Source organism: Drosophila bipectinata, chromosome 3R (assembly GCF_030179905.1).
Source record: "Drosophila bipectinata strain 14024-0381.07 chromosome 3R, DbipHiC1v2, whole genome shotgun sequence".
Classification (NCBI taxonomy): Eukaryota; Metazoa; Arthropoda; class Insecta; order Diptera; family Drosophilidae; genus Drosophila; species Drosophila bipectinata.
The window spans coordinates 24,329,540-24,356,812 of record NC_091739.1 but is presented as its reverse complement, the minus strand read 5'-3'; the positions used below and the strand labels follow the sequence as shown (position 1 = coordinate 24,356,812).

Sequence of the window (27,273 nt, the reverse complement as noted above, 5' to 3'; positions counted from 1 at the left end):
CCATATTGTCCATCCTATGCCTTTTTCAAAGTTTTAAAAGGGATCCCCTAAAAATTTTACAAAAAAAACTAAAAAATATTTTGTTCTTAGATTTTAATGCAGATGGATGGAGAATCGCTCCACAAATCGTTTAAGGTATTCCGCTCAAGAATCCTTTGAGTATTGGCAAAGATATGGCTATCGCTGGGGCCCATATTGTCCATCCTATGCCTTTTTCAAAGTTTTGAAGGGGATCCCCTATAAAATTTGACAAAAAATCTAAAAAATATTTTGTTCTTAGATTTTAATGCAGATTGATGGAGAATCGCTCCACAAATCGTTCAAAGTATTCCGCTCAAGAATCCTTTGAGTATTGGCAAAGATATGGCTATCGCTGGGGCCCATATTGTCCATCCTATGCCTTTTTTATAGTTTTGAGGGGAATCCCCTAAAAATTTGACAAAAAATCTAAAAAATATTTTGTTCTTAGATTTTAATGAAGATTGATGGAAATTCGCTCCACAAATCGTTTAAGGTATTCCGTTCAAGAATCCTTTGAGTATTGGCAAAGATATGGCTATCGCTGGGGCCCATATTGTCCATCCTATGCCTTTTTCAAAGTTTTGAAGGGGATCCCCTATAAAATTTGACAAAAAATCTAAAAAATATTTTGTTCTTAGATTTTAATGCAGATTGATGGAGAATCGCTCCACAAATCGTTTAAGGTATTCCGCTCAAGAATCCTTTGAGTATTGGCAAAGATATGGCTATCGCTGGGGCCCATATTGTCCATCCTATGCCTTTTTCAAAGTTTTGAAGGGGATCCCCTATAAAATTTGACAAAAAATCTAAAAAATATTTTGTTCTTAGATTTTAATGCAGATGGATGGAGAATCGCTCCACAAATCGTTTAAGGTATTCCGCTCAAGAATCCTTTGAGTATTGGCAAAGATATGGCTATCGCTGGGGCCCATATTGTCCATCCTATGCCTTTTTCAAAGTTTTGAAGGGGATCCCCTATAAAATTTTACAAAAAATCTAAAAAATATTTTGTTCTTAGATTTTAATGCAGATTAATGGAGAATCGCTCCACAAATCGTTTAAGGTATTCCGCTCAAGAATCCTTTGAGTATTTGCAAAGATATGGCTATCGCTGGGGCCCATATTGTCCATCCTATGCCTTTTTTATAGTTTTGAGGGGAATCCCCTAAAAATTTGACAAAAAGTCTAAAAAATATTTTGTTCTTAGATTTTAATGCAGATTGATGGAGAATCGCTCCACAAATCGTTCAAAGTATTCCGCTCAAGAATCCTTTGAGTATTGGCAAAAATATGGCTATCGCTGGGGCCCATATTGTCCATCCTATGCCTTTTTCAAAGTTTTAAAAGGGATCCCCTAAAAATTTTACAAAAAAAAATAAAAAATATTTTGTTCTTAGATTTTAATGCAGATGGATGGAGAATCGCTCCACAAATCGTTTAAGGTATTCCGCTCAAGAATCCTTTGAGTATTGGCAAAGATATGGCTATCGCTGGGGCCCATATTGTCCATCCTATGCCTTTTTCAAAGTTTTGAAGGGGATCCCCTATAAAATTTGACAAAAAATCTAAAAAATATTTTGTTCTTAGATTTTGATGCAGATTGATGGAGAATCGCTCCACAAATCGTTCAAAGTATTCCGCTCAAGAATCCTTTGAGTATTGGCAAAAATATGGCTATCGCTGGGGCCCATATTGTCCATCCTATGCCTTTTTCAAAGTTTTAAAAGGGATCCCCTAAAAATTTTACAAAAAAAACTAAAAAATATTTTGTTCTTAGATTTTAATGCAGATGGATGGAGAATCGCTCCACAAATCGTTTAAGGTATTCCGCTCAAGAATCCTTTGAGTATTGGCAAAGATATGGCTATCGCTGGGGCCCATATTGTCCATCCTATGCCTTTTTCAAAGTTTTGAAGGGGATCCCCTATAAAATTTGACAAAAAATCTAAAAAATATTTTGTTCTTAGATTTTAATGCAGATTGATGGAGAATCGCTCCACAAATCGTTCAAAGTATTCCGCTCAAGAATCCTTTGAGTATTGGCAAAGATATGGCTATCGCTGGGGCCCATATTGTCCATCCTATGCCTTTTTTATAGTTTTGAGGGGAATCCCCTAAAAATTTGACAAAAAATCTAAAAAATATTTTGTTCTTAGATTTTAATGAAGATTGATGGAAATTCGCTCCACAAATCGTTTAAGGTATTCCGTTCAAGAATCCTTTGAGTATTGGCAAAGATATGGCTATCGCTGGGGCCCATATTGTCCATCCTATGCCTTTTTCAAAGTTTTGAAGGGGATCCCCTATAAAATTTGACAAAAAATCTAAAAAATATTTTGTTCTTAGATTTTAATGCAGATTGATGGAGAATCGCTCCACAAATCGTTTAAGGTATTCCGCTCAAGAATCCTTTGAGTATTGGCAAAGATATGGCTATCGCTGGGGCCCATATTGTCCATCCTATGCCTTTTTCAAAGTTTTGAAGGGGATCCCCTATAAAATTTGACAAAAAATCTAAAAAATATTTTGTTCTTAGATTTTAATGCAGATGGATGGAGAATCGCTCCACAAATCGTTTAAGGTATTCCGCTCAAGAATCCTTTGAGTATTTGCAAAGATATGGCTATCGCTGGGGCCCATATTGTCCATCCTATGCCTTTTTCAAAGTTTTGAAGGGGATCCCCTATAAAATTTGACAAAAAATCTAAAAAATATTTTGTTCTTAGATTTTAATGCAGATTGATGGAGAATCGCTCGACAAATCGTTTAAAGTATTCCGCTCAAGAATCCTTTGAGTATTGGCAAAGATATGGCTATCGCTGGGGCCCATATTGTCCATCCTATGCCTTTTTCAAAGTTTTGAAGGGGATCCCCTATAAAATTTGACAAAAAATCTAAAAAATATTTTGTTCTTAGATTTTAATGCAGATTAATGGAGAATCGCTCCACAAATCGTTTAAGGTATTCCGCTCAAGAATCCTTTGAGTATTTGCAAAGATATGGCTATCGCTGGGGCCCATATTGTCCATCCTATGCCTTTTTTATAGTTTTGAGGGGAATCCCCTAAAAATTTGACAAAAAGTCTAAAAAATATTTTGTTCTTAGATTTTAATGTAGATTGATGGAGAATCGCTCTACAAATCGTTTAAGGTATTCCGTTCAAGAATTCGTTGAGTATTGGCAAAGATATGGCTATCGCTGGGGCCCATATTGTCCATCCTATGCCTTTTTTTTTAAATTTTGAAGGGGATCCCCAAAATTTTGACAAAAAATATAAAAAATATTTTGTTCTTAGATGTAGAAAAATCCTTATTATTTATTTGATTATATATGAAAATAGCCGAAGTACTATGGAAGACGTAAAGGTGCAAGTCTCATGATATTACATATTTTAATAAACATGCAGAATAAATACATGCAGAATACCATATAAAAAAATGGAATTTAAAACCAAACTTCAAACCAAAAACAAAAACTTTTTTCCAAACTAATACCTTACTAATTACGTTCCAAGTTCAATGGATTTTGCAGCGATTTTAGTTGGTCATGGATTATGCAGCGATTTAGCACAGGTTGATCAAAGTACTTAACGAACTTATCGCGGCAATCCGAATAAGCCAAATGAGCAATCAAAACCATAATAACTCAATTGGGTTTCCCGAAGTCCCAGACACTTCCATATCAACACCTGTTTTTTTTCTACGAATCTACAAATTTTATTAGATACCCATCTTCAAGAGCCTCTTCAAGTTCGTACGTTTATCTTTACTGCAACCCCCGATAATCAATCCATTACCTAGGAAAACGCTTTGAGTTCATTAGGTGATAAAATATTCGGTTTTTTCACCACTCCAGCCATATGTAGTAATCGCGATTTCTTTATAAAAACAATAGACTTCAAAGTTCATGGAAAGCCCATTGATTTCGGGTGAGAGAAAGTTGCATGCTATTTTCGCGTGTTGCGTTAGGAATTTTTATGTATTCCATTCATTGAAATATATTAGGGTTCTTACAAAATGGCTAAATGCTTTCTTTATAAGGTTGCTAAAAAAACAAAATTAGGAAACCACTTCATTATTAACGAAAATATGTTATCTTTGATTATTTATACTCGCAAAACCCCAAATATTCATAAATTTAAATATGACTTGATTAGGTTCATGGTGGTGTAGTTCTTGTGAACTTATAACAAAACCAACTTCCATTGCTTCCAAGATCTTCATTTAAATTTAATTAAATCAAAACAACCATAAATATTTGATTAAAATTTTATATTTTAAATTTAAAAACTATAAATAAACATAAATAAATTATAAACTTGGGTTTTAAATTATAAAAAATCTCTAACTACTGGCTTCGATATCCTTCTCATTGTTCGTTGGTAATTCAGCCTCACTATCCAAAGGGAGAGCAATCACCTCTGGTTGCTTCTCAAGATCAACCGCCTCTGCTTCCTTCTGAGGATAAACTTCATTGTTCGTTGGCAATTCGGCCTTACTTTCCAGAGGAGGAGCTGTGGCCTCGGAATTTTCCCCTACAGGAGCAATCCCCTCTGGTTGCTTCTCAAGATCAACTGGCGACGTCCGAGCCTCGGGAACTACTTGGACAGGCTGCACTTTTGCTTTGGGAGCTGGTCGTCGGTTTGGGAAAAGCATGCTTTCCAGACCACCACAAGGAGCTTCAATCAGGATGTACAAGATGTAGGCAAATATAACCGAGAATCCAAAGTCCTGCCAAAAACGTAGCATCTAGGAAAACAAAAAAAATATTTTAGACTTCATGTGAAATTCTTATAATTGCTAATACTTACAATATCGTAATCCGAAAAGTATGTATTGACCCGCGTGCGTCCACCATTGAGGTTCTGAATAAACAGATGCCCCATGTAGACACAGAAGGAGAGTTTGGAGAGAGGTTGCCAGAGGGGTGAGGTGAGGAAAGAGTTGGCTAGACCACCATATCCTTGCATGCAAGCAAACACCACCCAACTCAAGCCCAACGGCCAAGCAATTCGCGAAAGGGAAACATAGAAGGCCTCGTTCAAAATGGGAATTGTCTTACTCTTCCCTGTTCCATAAGGTTCCATGGCAAAGATGCAGGTGCAGAGCAGTGCCAGACTAAGAATCCAGCCTATCCAAACACTGGGTCGGTTAAGCTTAAAGACCTTGCCCCTGGTAGAATGAAGGAAATAACCGAAGAGGAAGCCAACCAGCCAGCCAGATGCACGGGTGTGGGTATAATGCGAGAGATCAGTACCACCATCACCGCCTCCGCCGTTCAGCCTGAAATACAGAACATTAATTAAGGACTTGAAAATCAAAATGCTAATATAAATTAAAACCTACAAGGAGTAATCGTTGATAACCATAATGCTAAACAGATAAGCGGCAAGACCTAGCATAAACAGAAGTACCACAGCAGCTCCCTTTTTGCCAAATTTATAAACAAGCAGCAGCAGGATAGGGGCGATGATATACAACTGGGTATCGATAGCCAAGTACCATGTGTGGGCCAAGCACTTAAGAGATTAAATAACAATTAGCATAATCACTTTGAGGTTAAAACTTTGTTACTCACTTCCTTGTCGGCAGCGTAGTTCTGAATGTAGAGCAGAGTCCAATACCAATTGTCGTTGCAGTTGTCGTAGCTATCAAAGTTCCAGTTCCCGTACAAGGGTCCATCGGCCATCCGGGGCAGCAACTTGAGGTATACCAGAATACTAACCGCCACGATCGGCGTGAGGCGCAGATAGCGATGGAGATACATAAGCGGAATATTCAGTTTTCCGTTGGCCCTAAAGTGTTTAAAATAGTCATTTAATATTTTTTTTTAGATAATTGTGGGTCAACCTTCAACTCACTTTTCCATTGCGCGTAGAGGAACCATGGCTACCAAAAGGCCACTGATAAAGAAGAACGTGTCTACAGCAAATACTCCTTCATTGATAACGTTCACAAAAGGTGTCTTGGCCCACTGAAAATAGCAGTTAAAATCAGTACCCAAAAATCTATATTTAATGGCACTTCATATACACACCTCATATACATCGTAAAGGTTAATGTTGGGCGAAGTTATGCCAATAATATAATCGTGACCAAAGCAGACCCAGATCAAGGACATGCAGCGAATTCCGTGAAGACACTCAATGACGTTAGGATTCGGTTTGGTTGTAACACGGAACAGGGCACGGGAGTTGGCACGTGCCGAGAACACCTTTAAAATGGTGGGCAGTTTGGCTAAAAAAAAATTAATCAAACTTGTTAAGATTAAATCTCAAACAATGTACTTCAAACGTACTTTGATCCGCACAAATGAAATAGTCATAGAGTGTAGAGAGGGCCACAGCACCAGCAAATACAGATAATAGAACTCTGAAAGAATTTATAATTATTTTTTCTTAGAACTCTAAATACCTTTTTAATCGAAACTTACATGGTGAAAATGGTAACTCCATCGAATTCCTCACGTTCCGCAGTCTTGCAGGATTGTTCGCGAACCAAATTCTGATTCGCATTCAGTTCCAATCCAAGAAGCTGTTGGTAAACCCTGCGGAGGAGTGTATCCATGTTGGTAGCCGAGCAGGAGGCAGGAAAACAGACTGCCGTTTGGACATTCATCATCATTCCAACGCCGCCACCTCCACCTCCTCCGAGTAATTGCTGAATGGGCAGAGTGGAAAGGCAGTATTTACCCACGATGGTACTGGTCAAGGCCTCCTGCTCGATGGCAACACACTCGTCATAGTGACCTAGATCCTTGAGATGACCCTTCAGGATTCCCGCAGGTTTTGTGCCCCAGGAGTCGATCACTGTTGAAAATAACTTTTGAGTTTCTTCCAACAAAACAATGGCTCTTAAATCTCACTTCTATAGGCCCAAAGGCTGCCGGAGGCTAGTCCTGCGGTGAGCTGGGCAAAATCGGCATAGCACTGCAGATCCGAAGTCGTCGGAAGACGTCCCTCTGGCACCACGTCCCTCACGGTAATATTTTTGTAGTAGTCAAAGAATTCCTCCGATAAGTGCTTCAGCCTGTTCAAGCGCTGGTAATCCTGCGCATCCAGTTTGATGTCCAGCTGAACCTCCAAGTCTGAACGAACTGCCTGGGCCATGGCCAGGCCAAAAAGAAGGAGCACTATTTTGATTCTCACCATATCTGTTAACGTCTAACTACCGAATGTCTGGCATCCGCTCCGAGGCACCCTTTTTATAACCGACCACGGAAAGACGTCTGGTATGCTCGGCATCGATAAGGATTAATAATATATGGTCATTTTTGATTAAAGAAATAGGCATTAATAACATGACTAGGCAATCGAACCTATTAATCAGCCAAATTTATAATTTTGATGGAAATCTTCACGCGTACCAGTTTTTTGCATATTATGAGGGTCGAGTAGAATTATCTTATCGTTCCTACTGCTATGAAAGCACTTTAGGTATAAGTGTACTCAAAAATAACACTTTAGACGGAAATCGAATTTAAATAATAAATGATTCATTTAATTCACAGGGATTACTACAATAAGAAGATCAAAGATTAAACGAATCCAAAAATGACCTTGTGTACTCAATACTAAAACTGCAATTTATTATAATCCATATTATAATCCATTCATGTTTTAAAAACAGAAATATTGCAAGTCATTTTCTTATCTACCGAATTCTAGTAAGTCGTGCCGACTTTCGGATCTGGTGTAGTAGGTTTTTAGGGAACTTAATCTGTGATTAAAAAGGTGTAATTTGTCATGTAGGCTGATACGCCATTCTAATCAAATTCATGTAGTTAGCACATTAGCATATCTCAAGTATTTAATAAATTCACTATACTTAGATAAACTAATATTTTTTATTAATATTCTTATTTCAATACAGGTGCATGGTTTCTGAAAAAGCGTAAAATGTTTGTTTCATCAGATATCTGACATGGCTGCACATCTGATGAATTCTGTGCTTGTCTTTTTTGACTTTCAGGCTCTTTGACTGCAGGGACTTCTGTAGGTGTAATATTAGGTGGGTCACGTGGTCTTCGGTTCGGCAAGAGCAAGCTCTCTAAACCACCACAAGGAGCTTCAACCAGGATGTACATAACATAAGCTAGCACCAGCGAGAATCCGAAGTCCTGCCAAAAAGTCAGCATCTGAAGATGGAAATTAAATGTTATTTTTGAAATGACTTAAGAATTATTACTTACCATATCATAATCGGAAAAGTAGATATTCACTCTAGTCCGTCCCGCGTTAAGGTTTTGGATAAACAAATGCCAAATGTAGACGCTGAAGGAAAGCTTCGATAGCGGTTGCCACAGGGGCGAGGAGAGGATGGAGTTGGCAAGCCCTCCGTATCCTTGCATGCAGGCAAAGACCACCCAACTAAGACCTAAAGGCCACGCAATTCGAGAGAGCGTAACATAGAAGGCCTCAGGAATCACTGCAATGGTTTTTTCCTTAACTAGACCATAGGGATACATGGCAAAGATGACTGTAAAGAATAGAGCCAGACTGGTGATCCATCCGATCCAAATAGTAACACGATTGAGCTTAAAAGACTTTCCCCGGATGGTGTAAAGAAAATAACCAAAAAGAAAGCCAACCAACCAGCCGGATGCGCGATTATGAGTGTGGTGAGAAATTTCCTCATTGCCATCTATGCTGAGATTCAACCTGAATAAATAGGCATTGTTTTTAATTCCAAACTGTCCATTAATTAGAACTACTAAAACTTACAAGGAGTACTCGTTGATGGCCATATATCCAAATAGAAATCCTGTCAGTCCAAGAAGTAGTCCAAACACACCAGCTGCTCCTTTTTTCCCCCATTTGTAAACAGCAAATATAAAGATAGGGGACAGGATATAAAGCTGCATATCGATGGCCAAATACCAAGCATGAGCCAGGCACTATAATAATAAAAATAAATTATTATTTGGGTTTTTAATATGATCCCAAAACGCCGAAACGAAGAAAAGACATGTATAGGGAATATACACATATACCTCTTCTCTTATTATCAAATACTCACTTCCTCATCCGCAGCATAATTCTGTATATAGAGCAGGGTCCAAAACCAATTTTTCTTACAGGTGTCGTAGTTGTCGAAATTCCATTTGCCATATAAGGGACCGTCACCCATGAGAGGCAACAATTTCATGTAAACAATAATTGCCACAGCCAACATAGGAGTAACACGTAGGAAGCGATGAAGATACATCAAAGGAACGTGCAACTTTCCCTTGGATCTAGATATTCAAAACATATTTTTAGTAAACTTTTTATAAAATTCGGGTTTTTTTAATATACTGGAATACCTTTCCATAGTGCGTAAAGACAACAATGCCACCAGTAGTCCACTCAAAAAAAAGAATGTGTCCACCGCGAAAACGCCTTGATTAATAAACATCACGAACGGTGTTTTGGCCCACTATGAATTAAATTTAAATCAAAGATCTATTTTTAAAACATAACTTCAATAAACTTACTGAATATAGATCCACATAGTTCACTAAGGGGGAGAGGAAATGAAGTCTGTACTCATGACCGAAGCAAACCCAAATCAATGACAAACAGCGAATGCCATTAAGGCATTCAATTACATTGGGATTAGGCTTAGTATTGATGCTAAAAAGCGAACGAGAATTGGCACGAGCGGAGAAAACTTTCAGGACGGCAGGAAGTTTTGCTGTTTTAAAAAAAAAAGCATAAGCAAGCTTAAGGATTAATAATCTTCACTTTTGAACAAACATCCAAATAAATGTTGCTCTATGTTTGCTTTACTCACTTTGATCCTCACAAAGAAAATAATCATAAAGCGTGGACACAACCACAGCAGCTCCGAAACAAGACAAAAGTACACTACAAATTAAAAACAAAATATTAAAAAAAGTCTATTTAAATCAAAATCGAACAAACTCTTACATAGTAAATATGGTGAGACCATCTAAGGATTCCTTCTCTGAAGTTTTACACGTTCCTTCCTTAATAAGGGTCAGGTTTGTGTCGAACTTTAGACCGAGTATCTGCTGGAAAAACCTCCCTAGAAGTGCTTCCATATTTTCAGCGGAGCAAGCGGCGGGAAAACAAACACCTGATTGTGGAATGATCAAGCTTAAGGCTTCGGAATTCCCCAGCCACTGCTGAAGAGGCAGCTGAGAAAGGCAGTATTTTCCAAGAAGATTATGACCCGAATCAAGAACCTGATTAATCCTTATGCACTCATCATAGTGGCCCAGATCCATCAGGTGCCCCATTAAGATCCCAGAAGGTATAGATCCCCAGGAATCAATCACTGTAGGATAGTATATTATAAACGAATTGGAAATTTTTTATATTTTTTTACTTACTTTTCAACGCCCAAAGATTTTCTAAAGATGGTCTTGCGGTTACCTGGGAAAATTGTTGAAAACAGTGCAGATCTTTCGTCGTTGCCAACCGATTTTCCAGTACCAAGTCAGCCACAGTCACATTTTGGTAAAACGCGAAAAATTCTCTTGGCCAGTTTCTTAACCTATCTAGACGGTGATACACATTTGAATCATTTTTATCAAATTCCGACATTCCGGGGCTACCCCTAACAATGCCAAAAAGCAAACAACTTATTAAAAATGTGCCCATTTCCTTCGCAGCCAAAGTACAATTGACTGTTTTCTGGTCAAACAGACACCTTTTATAAACCATATTAAACATGCCAGGTTAACGATGATATGAATTACTTAACCCCATAATCTTAACAGTCGTTTGTTTGATTTGAATACATTTAATATTTTTAACCACTAGTCATCACAACATTCATCAGCTCGTGTGTTCTATCTAATCGGTAGCACAAACAAATTGGCTTACAATTTATGAGGCGGTTACTCATAACAATTGCTGCTAGTTAGACAATCTTTTTTAAAGTGTAAATCAAATTGTACACACATACAGCTATAATAACGGAAAATGACCTCTTAAACCAGTTAAAGGTAAAAAGGATCTTGTTGAAAACTACGAAAGGAGGATTATTGGTTGGGAGGCTAAAGCAAACCTTTTAAAGGTAATTTTAATACTTCAGTAGTATCAAATGCATAATTTTAAAACATTTTACTATATTCAGTAACAGTCACTATTATTTTAATTTATGGTGATAAGATTAAAAAATAAGTAGACATTAAACTTCATATAAGGGTTTTTAATGCGTGAAATTATTTATTGGCTTCAAGTCCTTAATTTTAACAAGTGCTGAACGATTAGAAATATTTATTAGGTTAACAAAAAGGTTAGGTTAGGTTAGGTAATAAATTTAGATTAACAAAAAATATAGAAACCAACCAAAGAAGTAAAGAATACCTATCAAATATATTTAAAATAAAAAAAGATAGCTAAAGTTAAATTTAAAAAAAAAAAGTTAAAATTAAAATCAAGTTTCAGTTTGATTTCAGTTTGGTTTTAGTTTCAGTTTAGTCTTGCAAGTGAGTAATATTTTAAGGTGAATGGATTATGATATAAAAAAAATTCTTATCATGCCAATATAAACCAAAAAGGCAATCAAAACCAAAATAATAGCCCACTTGGATTTCCCATAACCCCAGACGCTGCCGTATCAAAACTTTTCTTTTCTATGATTCTTGAAATTTTATTATACACGCTTCACCAAGAGGATTTTGAACTTAGTACGCTTATCTTTACTGCAAGCCACGATAATCAATCCATTACCTACGAAAACGTACCTACCTTTTTATTTCTTCGGTGCAAAACGAAGCGATATGAGATATGTTTGTACAAAAAATATATTCTATTTAAATGTACTTCAAATTCTTTTAATTTCAATTTTTTAATTTAATTTTTAAATTTCGACATAGATGTATACATTAATTAAGCAACTTAAATGTAAATACGTGATTGATGTTTTTTATAATACATAAAAGGAACTAAAATAAACATAAATATATGGTTAACATGGTTCGCATGCCTAAAAGCCCTAAAAAATTGTAATTACTGGTTTGGAGAAGTTTCCTTCCCAATGTTTATCATTTCATTGTTTTAGTTTTGCTGGGCGGGTGTGGTGGCTTGGAAATTTCATTTACCGGAGCAATTGTTTAAGATGATAGCTTTTCAAGATCAATAGGCGCTTGTGGCACATTGGGCACAACTTGGACTTTCTGGACTTTTGCTTGGGAAGCTGATCTTCGGTTTGGAAAAAGCATGCTCTCCAGACCACTGCAAGGAGCTTCAATAAGAATGTACATAAAGTAGGCAAGTATAACAGAAAATCCAAAATCTTGCCAGAAACGCAGCATCTGAAGAATGAAAAATATAATATCAGACTTCGTTTTACGAGCTAATTAATCTTATAACTCACAATATCGTAGTCCGAAAAGTATGTATTGACTCTCGTACGTCCACCATTGAGGTTCTGAATGAACAGATGACCCATGTAGACACAGAAGGAGAGCCTGGACAGCGGTTGCCAGAGGGATGAAGTAAGGAAGGAGTTGGCCAGACCACCATATCCCTGCATGCAAGCAAAGACTACCCAACTTAGACCCAAAGGCCAAGCGATTCGTGAGAGGGAAACATAAAAGGCCTCGTTCAAAATAGGTATAGTCTTAGTGTTGGCCTTTCCATAGGGATCCATTGCGAATACGCAGGTACAGAGCAAAGCTAGACTAAGAATCCAGCCTATCCAAACACTGGGTCGGTTAATCTTGAAGACCTTGCCTCTGGTAGAATGCAGAAAGTAACCGAAGAGAAAGCCAACCAGCCAGCCAGAGGCACGAAGATGAGTGTAACCTGAAAGATCCGGTCCATCATCGGTGCTGTTAATTCTAGAATAAGTCAAATTTAATCAAAATGAAGTCATTAACTATCTATTAAAATTATTTACTTACAAAGAGTAATCGTTCATCACCATAATGCTAAACAGATAGGCGGCAAGACCCAACGTAAACAGAAGTACTACAGCAGCTCCCTTTTTGCCAAATTTATAGACAAGGAGTAGCAGAATGGGAGCGATGATGTACAACTGAGTATCGATGGCTAGGTACCAGGCATGGGCTAGACACTTGAGACATTAAATTGGAATAATTTAAACATACAAAGTAACTTTTCATTTCACACATTGTTACTTACTTCCTTGTCGGTAGCATAGTTCTGAATGTACAGCAAAGTCCAATACCAATTGTCATTGCAGTTGTCGTAGTTATCAAAGTTCCAGTTCCCGTACAAGGGGCCATCGGCCATTCGAGGCAGCAATTTGAGGTACACCAGAATCATAACTGCCACGATTGGAGTGAGGCGCAGATAGCGATGCAGATACATAAGCGGGATATTCAGTTTTCCGTTGGCCCTAAAGTAGGAGTAGTGGTCTTTACATTGAGGCAATCTTTGAATCAACCTTCGACTCACTTTTGCATAGCGCGAAGGGGAACCATGGCTACCAGAAGACCGCTGATAAAAAAGAACGTGTCCACAGCAAAAACACCTTCGTAGATAACGTCCATGAAAGGTGACTTGGCCCACTGGGAAAAATCTGTGCCAAATATGAAATCATAAGGACAATTTAAATACCCACCTCATACACATTATATAGATTAATGTTGGGCGAAGTTATGCCAATAATATAGTCGTGTCCAAAGCAGACCCAGATCAAGGACATGCAGCGAATTCCGTGAAGACACTCAATGACGTTAGGATTCGGTTTGGTTGTAACACGGAACAGGGCACGGGAGTTGGCACGTGCCGAGAACACCTTTAAAATGGTGGGCAGTTTGGCTAAAACAAATAAATTAAACTTGTTAAGATTAAATCTCAAACAATTTACTTCAAACGTACTTTGATCCGCACAAATGAAATAGTCATAGAGTGTAGAGAGGGCCACAGCACCAGCAAATACAGATAATAGAACTCTGAAAGAAATTATAATGATTTTTTCTTAGAACTATATAACAGTATTAATACCTTTTTAATCGAAACTTACATGGTGAAAATGGTAACTCCATCGAATTCCTCACGTTCCGCAGTCTTGCAGGATTGTTCGCGAACCAAATTCTGATTCGAATTCAGCTCCAATCCAAGAAGCTGTTGGTAAACCCTGCGGAGGAGTGTGTCCATGTTGGTAGCCGAGCAGGAGGCAGGGAAGCAGACTGCCGTTTGGACATTCATCATCATTCCAACGCCGCCACCTCCACCTCCTCCGAGTAATTGCTGAATGGGCAGTGTGGAAAGGCAGTATTTACCCACGATGGTACTGGTCAAGGCCTCCTGCTCGATGGCAACACACTCGTCATAGTGACCTAGATCCTTGAGATGACCCCTAAGGATTCCCGCAGGTTTTGTGCCCCAGGAGTCGATCACTGTTGAAAATAACTTTTGAGTTTCTTCCAACAAAACAATGGCTTTTAAATCTCACTTTTATAGGCCCAAAGGCTGCCGGAGGCTAGTCCTGCGGTGAGCTGGGCAAAATCAGCATAGCACTTTAGATCCGAAGTCGTCGGAAGACGTCCCTCTGGCACCAAGTCCCTCACGGTAATATTTTTGTAGTAGTCAAAGAATTCCTCCGATAAGTGCTTCAGTCTGTTCAAGCGCTGGTAATCCTTCGCATTCAGTTCGATGTCCATCTGAACCTCCAAGACTGAACGAACTGCGTGGGCCATGGCCAGGCCAAAAAGAAGGAGCACTATTTTGATTCTCACCATATCAGTTAAGGTCTAACTACCAAATGCCTGGCATCCGCTCCGAGGCACCTTTTTTATAATCGGCCACGAAAAAACCATTGGATTTCTCTGTATCGATAAGGATTAATAAAATATGGCTTGTTTGATTATTAAATTGGGTATTTGTAACATGACTTTGCAATCCAATCCTATAATTATTATTATTTTTACGACTTCTTTGATTACTTTTAATCAGCCAAATTAATAATTTTGGTTCAAACCTTCCCCCGTATGGTGAAGATTTACCATTTTATTAGGTCGATTGTGCTTGAGAAAGCACTTATGCGTCAAAAGCACCATAAATGTTGGAATGCAAGTGCCGCTTAAACTTTATCCCAGGAGTAAAAAGTTCAGACATATACAAAATTTCTTGCTGAGACCCGTATTTTTCTTCCTCGGAATTTCAAAATTTTTAAAGAAAATTGACAACATCTACCAATGATACAGCTTTAAATGCAATTTACAAAATTTTGAAAGGAAAGATTTAAAAAATTAAAAAAAAAATTTTTACTGCAGGGGCCATGTTTTCCTGTGCATGGATTTCTCAAAATTTCAAAGTAACTACCAAAAAAATTTTTCAATAAATCTAAAAACGGTTATCATTTTAAATATATGTGCAGCCTTCTCTCCAATCCTCTGAAAATAATTGAAAAAAGACACCACTGCGTATGTGTGATCTAATTTTTCTTATCTTCGTTGCATACTTTTGGGTGAAAAATGAAATACACACATTACATTTTCATTCATGAAACTCCCTTTAATTAATAAAGAGAAAAATAATGTACATATTGTTCAACGTTTTAGGGTAACACAGTAACGTTGAAAATATAAAAAATGGCTTTTAAAGTTAAAGAAGAACCACATGCTGAAAAATTATGTAACTCAAAACGAGCATCAAGAAATGGGAAAAGTTCGTTTAAAAGGTGAGTGGCGAAGATGGTTCTTTTTCTGAAGTTGAACAGGTTCCTTATTGGTCAGGGTCAGGTTTTGGTCTAACTCCAAACCTAGTATCGACTGGAAAAACCTCCTGAGTAGTGCGTCTATATTGGTAGCGAGCCATGAAGCTGGAAAACAGACACCTGTTTATGGAATGATCAAGCTGAAAGCAGTGGAATTTCCCAGCTGCTTTGGAGCCGCAACTGAGCAAGAAATCTAAAACCTGATTAATCCTCATGAAATTGGCACAAATCTATTTGATGTCCCATTTTATCAGGTCTCAAGACAGAAGGCTTTTTACTTGATATAATATTTCTCATGTGAAAACTTTTTGCACAATTGTAGACGACATGAATTCGATCAATTTTGTTGTAAATCTTAAACGTAGCCAGGTGCTGGATAATGAGTTGTGTTTGCGATCGTCTCATTAACATTTTACATTATTTGCATTTGCCGCAACGCCTATACATTTGAGTTTCAGCCAACTGGATCAGCAGTATCAGCTGGCTTTTATCTCTAATGATACTTTAATTGGTCGCGTAATTCAATTAAAAGTGTCCAGTCTGACGGCTGGTGGAAGAACTTGACTTTCTACTTCCGTAACCGTAGCCGTAGCCATACCCGTAAACGCAGTGGACGAATTCTTGCAAGTAATTACCCGTCTGGCACTTGACTTGTTTTCGTTGTGCCATTGGTAACAAACTTTGTTGGCTAGAAGAAAAGGTTTGACACTAAAAAGCAGCGCAGTCATCGCTGTGTCCAACACGACGTATGCGCAATATGTGGAGCTAATCAGTAAATAAAAGTCCAAATCAGAGATCACAAAAACTTCAAAAGAATCGATCAGCCGAATGCGAAAGCAATCAGCGCCGTCGAATTGTTCGATTCGACACTCGCCAGCTCGCAGCTGTTAACAGTAAATTGTCCCGCCTCGAGTTGTTTAGGGAAATACTTGCCGGGGCAGAAACAAGTTGGACTGCCTGCCCCCTGTATCCGCACACTGAGGAAAACATTAACGCCCCTTATGGCTATCAAGATTTTGGCGATCCCATACGGATGGAATTATATTCGAAAGTTGATTTTTGCACAAATCATTATGTTTTTTTATGCAAATTCTGGTCATTATTTATCCCGAAAATAAAAATATCGTTCATACACTCAAAAAAAAGTGAAACCACTTAAAAAGATTATAAATACAAATGTGGAAAAATTGTTTATACATTTTTATTGGCTTTTAATATAAATTCTTTGAATGGTAATGTCTTAAATTGGAATTAATATTGATATAATTTTAAGAAATTATACTCATTTTGTTTCAATGCATTAGCATTTGCACGTCACACGATTGCCTTACGAAATTGCAACAAAAAATACATCACGCGAATCGGCAAAAACAAATGATAACATTTTTAAACGAGAACTGAGGCAGATTCGTAGAAACATCCAAGCTGTGCGATGGATGCGTCACACTTTCTTTTTGGGGAAGTCCGGATGCGATGGGACGGCACTCGCCCGACTAGTAGCCGGTTCCAAAGATGCCTCCTCACGGTCGCTGACGTTGCGATCTGGAAACGTGACTCGGGTATGCGGCCAGATACAAATCTTTTCATACAAAGCCAAGCACAGACGAATGGGAGTAATCATTTGCGGTTCACACTTAAGTTCAAAAAAAGAGTATTAAAATCTGATTCTGGGCGCGCCTTCATTTTGGGTTTGACTCGTGTCTATTGAAATCAATTAGATTAATCGGATAATTAAGTATTCCTCCAGATCAGCAAGGCGATGCCATAATACTTAACAGAATGAATCACTAACCTTTTTTATATGTTTACCTTAACGTCCGCGAAACACTTTTAACCCAAATATTCGTGTGAATCCTTTTGTTTCGGAAACTAAATAAAAGTCCCCTAAAATGCGTTTTATATTCCAAGCAATAAACTCAGCCACTTGCAATGTTAATAACATAATTACTGAAAACAATTGAAGGAAGGAAACACTTTTTATGGAGCGATTACAATGTATAGGAAAATCAGTCACTTTTATGGTCAATCAACGGCGAATGCAACAAACGCTGAAGTTGTTAAAATGCCGACAATTATTTTTTTTATGGCAACCTCTAAAGTAATAATACACTTAATATTTTAGTTCCACATACTGGGATAAATATGGCATAAAAAGTATATTAAAATAAACATTACATGAAATATTATCATAGTTGCCGTTTATACATAAATTAATAACAACTGTTGGCCAAGTTCAAAGTTGTACTTAGATCCATTGATTTGAATTCATAACTAATACGGCTTGCACGCCCAACTAGTTGTCATATTCTCTTTTATTAAGATCCAAATCAATTAAAAATGAGTATGTTGATTTAGTTGTGAATGCAAATAAACCACATTTTGCGATAATGATGCCAATAAGTCACCTATTCATCAAAACCAAATTATAGCCCGCATCGCAATTGCAAATTCTTTTGCGGAACACCCATGATTTTCTTATTAGAAGTCAATTAATTAAATCAATTTATAAAATACTATTTATTTGTCTATTTATTTGAAAACATTAGAATGTTCGGCAAAAGATCTTTAGCCTTGGCCACTAGGCAGTGTTTATAAAACTTTGAAATGTTCGAATAAATTGACAAGCTGCTAGTTTTTATTAAGTAATAATTGATTTTAAAGTCAGGGGACAGGCACCTCCTAGCCATAATTCAACTGCAAATTTTCACACTGACTCTGTAATGGGAAGTGCTCGTACAACATGACGGATGGAATATGTTAGCGGTTAAAACGATCCCCCCTCACATATGGATGAAAAGCGACTCAGCTGAACTGACAACTACAACATCGATCTACAAATTGCATTCGATTCAATCCTCGCAACACATTTGAAATTCAATTCGTAATTGTATTTAAGTTTTACTTTCGCACGATGGGAAATATTCCAAGACAATTGCAGAGTAAATGCCATAAATCGCAATTAATCTTGGCCAGTCATAAATTCGACTATTTTGCAATAAACTTAAAACAAAATCGAATAAAGTTGTACTTACAACAGCAACAGCAAAGGCCTTCACAGTCAAGTTCAAATGCTGTACGTTTTTATAGCTATACTCGTAGAAGCTTTAGAAGGACAAGTTACTTAATTTTGCCAACGTTCTGCTGCAAAATAGTTTCATTCTAAACTTTCATTCAACTGTGCGTCATACCAGGGATTTCCAAAGCCAAAGAAAAAACAAACATTCAAGTGTGTTTTGCCTGCCAATTAGCGAGCCAGGGGACCGCCAGGAATTTCATTTCATTTTATTTCATTTCCTACGTCACAAAACAGGGCGACCGGCTGCTAAATATGGCGACCAAACTACACTGATACAAATTCTTATCAACATCCACACGTAGCACGTAGTATGGTGCAGAGAGTGTAGTATGTGTGCTGTGTCGGCTATGAGCTACGATCGGTAATTGCAGCGGCTTTAAGAGCAGGAACTGGTTTTTTTTTTCTGTCATTTTGGGTTCTATTGCCGTACCGCCGCTGCTGCTGCTTCTGTGGTTTAGCTTTGGCGAGCGCCATTCTTCATCGCGCGCCAACGTCGACGTCGTGGCAGTGCTGCGACTGCGACTGCGCCGCCGGCAGAGGCTGGAGCTGATCCACCGGATCGGATATAAAAGTTAGTCGGGTGCTGGGATTCTGATTAGTCTGCGAGCGCCGTTTACAAGTACATGGCACGTTAAGTTCTAAGTGTTCAGTAGTGCGTTGCAAGTTTTTTGGGCAAAAAAAAAAGTGAAACGCAAGTGAAGTGACCAAAATAATTAATAATTTCAAAACTGGTAAACTCACTGAAAGACAATAACGAGAAATCAATAGAAACGTGCTCAGTGTTAGGCGCCCAAGAGATACATATTTGAAAAAGAAACCGAATCTGTTCAAATAATTCAAGTGACAGCTTACAGCGTATATAATTAGAAACGGTACGTATGCGTGATAACCAATAATATTTCAATAAAGACCCGCCAAATTAGCTTTTCCAAAAATGAATATGCAAATTGACTTGACATGCATGTTGAGCAGGTGTTAACAGAATAATTCTCAAATCAAGTTGCTTAAGTTATTACGAAATTACATCATTTCCGACAGCTAATTACATAAAAATCATTAGATGAGACAATTACAAATTACAAAAAAATTAATAACATAGAAAATGCAATTAGTTATTACTAAATAATGGCTTCAACAAAATTGTTTTCACTTCGCTTCAGTCACCATAAAACTAATTTGGTTCTAAGGTTCCTTCGGCCAACAATAATTAGCGACGAAAACCGCCAAGAACATATTTTATGCAAAGTTCATTATTGGCATATGCAATTTCATTGAACCTGAATCTTAAAACAGAATGTACGGCTGATTAAAAAGGAATTTTTAAACGGTAAAGAATGAGCGCAGCTCAAAAAACCAGTTCAATGCACAAATCGAATCAAAGCAGCCAAGGAAGTAACCGGAAAGCTTATTAAAATAAGGAAACTGCACCCGAAAGTTGATCGGCTGCAATCAGAGATCTCTGCCCGTTTAAGGTGGGGCAGGGTCATAAAAGTTTAATTCAATTATCACCGCACTAAAACGGTCAAAGTCCTATTTTTGACTGGGCATTGGGAAACTGCTTATGACAATTGCATTCTGTTGTTTTATTGGTTAGCACCTTGTAGCTATTGGCTCTTGGCTTAATGAATCGTTTGTTCGGCAAATAATCTTTAAAATTAATGCTAGCATAAGTACCACACAATTGACATTTAATTTGTTTTGGAGCACTTAACTAATTGCTTGCTATACATATTGGAATGGCTCTACACCGGCTGTGATGGATTTATAATTGCAATTGAGTCATTGGCCAAAGCAATCGGCTATTAATTATGTTAAGTATGTGCTAAATGTATGTCGCATATCTATTACAAGTGTGCTTTATGGTGCCTACTGGTCGGACTGCATAATTTGCATTTGCCAGCTCAGAGCCAGGCTCTTTAATGAGCTTGCGAAACGAATCCCGCATTGACGTAAGGTGCTCCATGCAGAGATCGCAGTTGTGTGTTCTTGTGTGGTTTTTTCTGTCTCAGCTAGTTATTTATTTTTGCTACTGACTTGTCATCCAATTGACTCACAATCGGAAATTCTGAGGGCTCCGAGGAAAACAACATTGCCGGTGGAAAAAAAAACCCCACACACACACACAACCAGACCACACTCACTTTGGGGACGACCCCAAACCCATGCAGAATCCGCATCAGCCGCCTAAATTAGACGCTTTTTACTCAATTAAGCAAATCAGTCACGGCACAGCAAAACCGAGCATAACTGATAATAAAAAAAAATGCAAAAATAAACAGCAACAATAAGATGGATTTTGATTTTGATTTGTCCGCCTCCCACGACAGATCGACAGTCGGCGCTCGGCGTTCGGCGGTCAGCAAATTAATTAGCCGCACACTTTGAAATGGGCAGCGACGGAAACGTTTCCAACGACACGAGATACTAGATTCTAGATACAAGATATATCGGCGACCTTAGGCAATGTTGTTGATCTGGCAAGTGCAGCCATACTTGCTACCATAAGTCATTCAACCCGACAAAAGGTAGTTAATAATTATGTAAATTACAAATTACATGGCAGGGTGATAATTATGGAACGATTTTCCAAAAGCCTCACCAGCTCCAGCAACAGAAAACAATCTAACACAAGTGGAACCTTGAACGGAAAATTAGTACCAGTATGCAGTTGTAAGCCTGGTCTTAAATGCTTTTCAATCGAGTTAGTGCCGGTGCTGCTGCAGCTTGGCGGCTAAGGTGGCTAACCGTTTTATGCGAGTTGGGTTTATATTGGATTTTTTTGTATTTGTTGATTTCGTTGATTTAATGGCAAACAGGGGCTGTAATAACATTAAATCAAACGCTTGGATTTCACCTCATCAACAGAAGCAGCGAAGGTGAACAGAAGTCGCTGGCAGCAGGCTGCGGATGCAATGCGGTGCATTAATCGATGATGTGAAATGCTAAGAACTCGATGCGGCTCAAGAATGCGCCACCAGGCACAACAATAGTATGGAACAGATTTCTAGCACATTGTATGCAGATACGAATATACATACCTACGTATGCTGGCAATGGGACACTCAAATATATAATCAGCAAACATAGCAGAAGTTGTCTGTATGCAAGTGAACAAACTAATTGGACTCACACGGCGCATACGTAATGGGCTTGGGCGCTTGGAAAATGTTCTCTGCCTAGCCTTGAATTCGTTACGTATACGCCCCGTGTGCCGTTGTAAATTGCTCCGACTGCCAAAAAATGTATGCCAAACGAGTACAGCAAGCCAGGGTTAGAGCTAGAGCTAGAGAACCAGAACCAGAAGTTTGTTACTGGCCACTTACAATAAAGACCGGGCCAATAGACTAAAAATTCAGCTTTGATATTGCGCAAGTGAAGAAAACTTGTTTGGAGCTTGGCACGAGGGGGTAGAGCTTACAACTCACTACCTGGACGGAGGCACTTACTTCCATGTATGTAGGTGTACTAACAAAGGCCCAGAAGATGAAGCGGAACCAAATAAATAATTCATTTTGGCCACGAAGCTTCCTGGCCGTGCGGCACCGCCTTTCCTGCTTCCTTAGTCGGAGCTCTCTTTAATGAGCTCTCCAATCCAATTTTAAAATGAAATCAGAGATTAACATTACTTAAGGCCAGGGGTACTGGTAATTGCCGTTCTTGAGCCTCTAGACGGCTGTCTGTCTTCATGTTTTGGATTAAATCGTTTGACATTGGCAGATACAGCCAAGCAGATACGGACTCGGAGATACAGACTCGGACACCAGAAGTTGGCGGCGCAATGACATTTTACCCGCCAGTAGCTCGGATTTATGACACGCCAATGGAATTAAACGAACATGAACATAAGGTTGTCTTAGCAGCTTGAAGACCTCCAGCCATCTTGGGCTAGTTACCAACGTTTTCAGCTCAACTCTTGTTGGCCAACGCCCGTCAAATGGGCCAGGCAATTGAATTATTTAATGCAATTAACACGCCGCATTACGAACGCTTGTTTTGGCTTCCAGCCAAGTCCAGTTATCCGATTGCTAATGCCATAGCCGATTTAGTTGGCCATCGAACAGGGAGATGGTAATCTCGATCTCCAGTCAAATTATATTTATTTATGGATCAACTTTAAGTACTTATGTTTCATTCCCATAACTCATAAGATCTACTCACCAAAGACCGGAAAATGCTTGAGAGTATGTCTGGTGATCACATAAATTAATCTGCTCGCAATTAGTATCGTCTAACAGGTGTCTATGCTAATGAATTATATAATAATCTGCCCCGATGTGGATTTAAGCCTTTTATAAAAAACGAGTATCCATGCTAGTGTGACTTGGCTTAATCAATCGGTTATGAAAGGTCTTGATGTCTTGATAAACTTGTCAGAACTATTGTGGGTCGGTCCGGAATGATCGAGTATTTTTATAGGAACTACTCTACATTTTTTATTGAATAATTATAATTTACTTTTTAATGATAAAATGTGCTTTTTATGACCAGATTTTTTTTATTGATGATTTAAAGTCCACTTATCATTTATAAAAGGAATCTTTTACGAGCTTTACTTTTGATTATTTTAACATGAACTATTAATTAACGTTAATCTGTCTATTGACTATAAGGTATTTATTTTTTTTTGTAACAAAAATAGATGCCACATATGTATGACTCTCATTGTTCTATTCTTAGGTTTTAGTTTTTTCCTTAGTTAAGAAATCAATTATAATGAAACCAGACATCTTATGAATAACCATGTTTGAATGATATTAATAACTACTGTTCTAGCGTAAATAGACCTTACCTAACAAACCTAACCCAAGAATGATGCAATGCTTAATGGAACCGCTTCCATCCGTACAGGTAACACAGCTTCAATGGGTTCCCTGCCACAGTTGTCGATTGTCAAGGGTCTGCAGCAGGACTTTGCGCCCCGGGCTCTGCACCGCATCTTTGAGGAGCAGCAGCTGCGACATGCCGACAAGGTGGCCCTTATTTATCAACCGGACGGATATGGACACGGACACTCGATGGCACCCAGCCAGAGCAGCTACCGCCAGATGAACGAGCAGGCCAATCGGGCTGCCCGGCTTCTGGTGGCGGAGACCCATGGACGCTTCTTGCAGCCCAACAGCGATGGGGACTTTATAGTTGCCGTTTGCATGCAGCCCTCGGAGAAACTGGTTACCACCCTGCTGGCCATTTGGAAGGCCGGAGGCGCCTATCTGCCCATCGATCCCAGTTTCCCAGCCAACCGCATCCATCACATTCTGCTCGAGGCAAAGCCCACTCTGGTCGTGCGCGACGATGACATCGACGCTGGAAGATTTCAGGGCACTCCCACACTCTCCGCCATGGAACTGTACGCCAAATCCCTGCAGCTGGGGGGCTCCAACTTGCTTTCGGAGGAGATGCTTCGCGGGGGCAACGACCACATTGCCATCGTTCTTTACACTTCCGGAAGCACTGGTGTTCCCAAGGGTGTCAGACTTCCGCATGAAAGTATACTGAATCGCCTCCAATGGCAATGGGCCACCTTTCCGTATACCGTCAATGAAACGGTCAGTGTTTTCAAGACGGCCCTCACCTTCGTGGACTCCATTGCCGAGCTCTGGGGTCCGCTGATGTGTGGCCTGGCCATTCTGGTGGTTCCCAAGGCCGTGACCAAGGATCCCCAGCGCCTAGTGGCCTTGCTGGAGCGCTACAAGATCCGACGCCTGGTTTTGGTGCCCACCCTGCTGCGTTCGTTGTTGATGTACCTGAAGATGGAAGGCGGCGGTGCTGCCCAGAAACTACTCTACAATCTCCAGATCTGGGTCTGCTCTGGAGAACCCCTATCTGTGGCTCTGGCCAGCAGCTTCTTCGACTATTTCGACGAGGGCGTTCATCGGCTGTACAACTTCTACGGCTCCACAGAGGTGATGGGCGATGTCACCTACTTTGCCTGCGAGAGCAAGAAGCAGCTGAGCCTCTACGATAATGTTCCCATCGGTAGGATCCATAGAGCTATCTTTTGAAAGTATCTATAATCGTCTTTTCGTTTCACCAGGTATTCCGGTGTCCAACACAGTTGTATATCTGCTGGACTCCGACTACCGCCCCGTAAAGAACGGCGAGATCGGTGAAATCTTTGCTTCCGGTTTGAATTTGGCAGCTGGTTACGTTAATGGCAGAGATCCTGAACGTTTCCTGGAGAATCCACTAGCCGTGGAAAAGAGTAAGCTTTTAGGATTTTTATTTAAAAAATCACATTTAACTCGAAACCCCAACAGAATACGCTCGTCTTTATCGCACTGGTGACTACGGTTCCCTCAAAAACGGAAGCATCATGTACGAAGGTCGTACCGATTCCCAGGTTAAGATCCGTGGCCATCGGGTGGATCTCTCCGAGGTGGAAAAGAATGTGGCTGAATTGCCGCTGGTGGAGAAGGCCATTGTTCTGTGCTACCATGCCGGCCACGGAGACCAGGCCATTCTGGCCTTTGTCAAGCTACGCGACGATGCCCCCATGGTCACCGAGATGCAGTTGGAGGCCCGGCTCAAGGATAAGCTGGCTGACTACATGACGCCTCAGGTGATAATTCTGGAGCATGTGCCGTTGCTAGTGAACGGAAAGGTGGATCGTCAGGCCCTGCTCAAGTCCTACGAGACAGCCAACAACAACGAGGGTGACTCCAGCATCGTGCTGGACTTTGACTACTCCCAAGTGCCCGAGGAGCTGAAGCTAACGGCGCGGGATCTCTTTGAGACCGTGGGCGGAGTTATTGGACGTTCCACGCGGGCCACCCTGGCTCCGCAGAACAACTTCTATGAGCTGGGAGGCAATTCCCTGAACTCCATATTCACGGTGACTCTGCTGCGCGAAAAGGGCTACAACATTGGCATATCCGAGTTTATTGCGGCCAAGAACCTGGGCGAGATTATCGAGAAGATGGCGGCCAATCATGATGCAGTGCAGCTGGAAGAAGAGTCTCTGAACGCTTGTCCCCACTTGAAAATGGAGGCAGTGCCTCTTCGTCTAGAGCACCGTCAAGAAGTTATCGAGTAAGTGGCTGTTTTCTATAAATCTTAATGAAAACTAAAATTAATAATATTTATTTTTTAAAAGCATTATTGTGGCCAGTTTTTATAACAAGGCAGATCTGGAACAGTGGCTGAAACCTGGAGTACTGCGAAACGACTACAGCGACATCCTGAACGTGAGTGACTTCTTATCCTCCATTCAGTAGAAAATCTATAAAATTTGTTTATCCTCCCACAGGACATCTGGAACGTATTAGTGGAGCGGGACCTGAGCTTTGTGGTCTACGATCGCAACACGGATCGGATTATCGGCACAGCATTGAACTTCGATGCTCGCAACGAACCCGAAGTGGACATCAAGTCCAAGCTCCTCATCGTGTTTGAATTCCTCGAGTTTTGCGAGGGTCCCATCCGGTAAGTCTGGTCTCCTGAGTTCCTTCCAGGACAACCCTCTTACCATTCCATTTCCAATCATCAGGGACAACTATCTGCCCAAGGGCCTGAACCAGATCCTACACTCGTTCATGATGGGCACCGCTGAGAAACTGAATCCCCGCGAGAACATCGCCTGCATGCACTTCATGGAGCACGAGGTACTGCGGGTGGCACGCGAGAAGCAGTTCGCCGGCATCTTCACCACCAACACCAGTCCTCTGACACAGCAGCTGGCCGATGTCTACCATTACAAGACGCTCCTCAACTTCCAGGTGAACGAGTACGTGCACTCCGACGGCACCCGACCGTTCGGGGATGCGCCGGACGAGCAGCGAGCCATTGTCCACTGGAAGGAGGTGGGCAAGTAGGCACCGCCCCAAGCGCCCGTCATTAAATCCAGATCTGCAGCGAATTTAGCCCACACCACGTATTATATTTAACTACCGTAGCATAAGCACTAGTATTATCCTTAGGCAGTAGAGTAAACTTAGCGAGAAGTTTCACAAGTTTGTGTTGACTAGTTGTAAGCATTCGAATACCCGATTCACAAAAATTAAAGAAACATCGATCGAATAATATTCATTTTTATTCAAATAATTAAATGCGCCAATTATGTTTTTGGTCAATATAAATACAAGTTTATTCGGATATTCAAAGAGACAAATATTTTTTTGTGTCGATTACAATTCTGGGGAAAACAAACCACTCGAATTCTTGAAGTTCACGGGAGTTGGAGGTTGGAGAACAGATTAATAGGTGACATGACCATAACACACTATTCGAAAAAAACACCCATAAAAGCGAACAACGATTTTAACATTAAAGCCATAAATATATATGCTATGTTTATTGTTTGCCTATTACACTTTTCAAAATTTAAGTTAATTTTTATTGTGGTTGCTCTGATGCTGCGCCTCATAATATATATATGTCGTATAACTATATATTTTCTTGGGACTTCTGGTGAATAACGAGCGCCAAACAGCCACTCTAAATTTTATTCTGTTTGGAAAGTTAATTACACACTTTTACTCGACAATAATTACATAATGCTAGAAATATATATATATGTATAGGTATGCAGATTTAAGG

The 27,273-nt window shown here is 39.6% G+C and overlaps 3 protein-coding genes and 1 pseudogene across 4 annotated transcripts; 1 reads left to right on the top strand and 3 right to left on the bottom strand.

Moving 5' to 3' along the window:
* Positions 1–4,364: 4,364 nt before the first annotated feature.
* Positions 4,365–7,182, bottom strand: LOC108126498 (nose resistant to fluoxetine protein 6-like). Its single transcript, XM_017243104.3, has 9 exons — positions 6,886–7,182; positions 6,454–6,829; positions 6,319–6,392; positions 6,058–6,257; positions 5,882–5,994; positions 5,599–5,815; positions 5,367–5,539; positions 4,832–5,303; positions 4,365–4,769 (listed from the first exon to the last, which is right to left on the bottom strand). The coding sequence occupies exons 1-9, from the start codon at positions 7,169–7,171 to the stop codon at positions 4,365–4,367; spliced, it is 2,316 nt and encodes a 771-aa protein (XP_017098593.2). The 5' UTR covers positions 7,172–7,182.
* Positions 7,183–7,883: 701 nt separating this feature from the next.
* On the bottom strand, positions 7,884–10,570 carry LOC108126479 (nose resistant to fluoxetine protein 6-like; annotated as a pseudogene).
* Positions 10,571–12,087: 1,517 nt separating this feature from the next.
* LOC108126477 (nose resistant to fluoxetine protein 6-like) lies at positions 12,088–14,685 on the bottom strand. The gene is made up of 9 exons (XM_017243085.2): positions 14,400–14,685; positions 13,968–14,343; positions 13,823–13,896; positions 13,563–13,762; positions 13,397–13,509; positions 13,121–13,337; positions 12,880–13,052; positions 12,351–12,816; positions 12,088–12,288 (listed from the first exon to the last, which is right to left on the bottom strand). Exons 1-9 carry the CDS (start codon positions 14,683–14,685, stop codon positions 12,088–12,090), a joined length of 2,106 nt encoding a protein of 701 aa, XP_017098574.2.
* Positions 14,686–19,336: 4,651 nt separating this feature from the next.
* e (nonribosomal peptide synthetase ebony) lies at positions 19,337–26,818 on the top strand. Of its 2 annotated transcripts, none has more exons than XM_070281966.1 (7): positions 19,337–19,610; positions 23,587–24,714; positions 24,773–24,940; positions 24,996–25,767; positions 25,832–25,922; positions 25,985–26,160; positions 26,225–26,818. In XM_070281966.1, the coding sequence occupies exons 2-7, from the start codon at positions 23,601–23,603 to the stop codon at positions 26,547–26,549; spliced, it is 2,646 nt and encodes an 881-aa protein (XP_070138067.1). In that variant the 5' UTR covers positions 19,337–19,610; positions 23,587–23,600; the 3' UTR covers positions 26,550–26,818. The 2 variants fall into 2 exon arrangements, with proteins under 2 accessions (XP_070138067.1, XP_043068331.1); XM_043212396.2 differs by lacking the exon at positions 19,337–19,610 and adding an exon at positions 22,780–22,919.
* Positions 26,819–27,273: the final 455 nt, after the last annotated feature.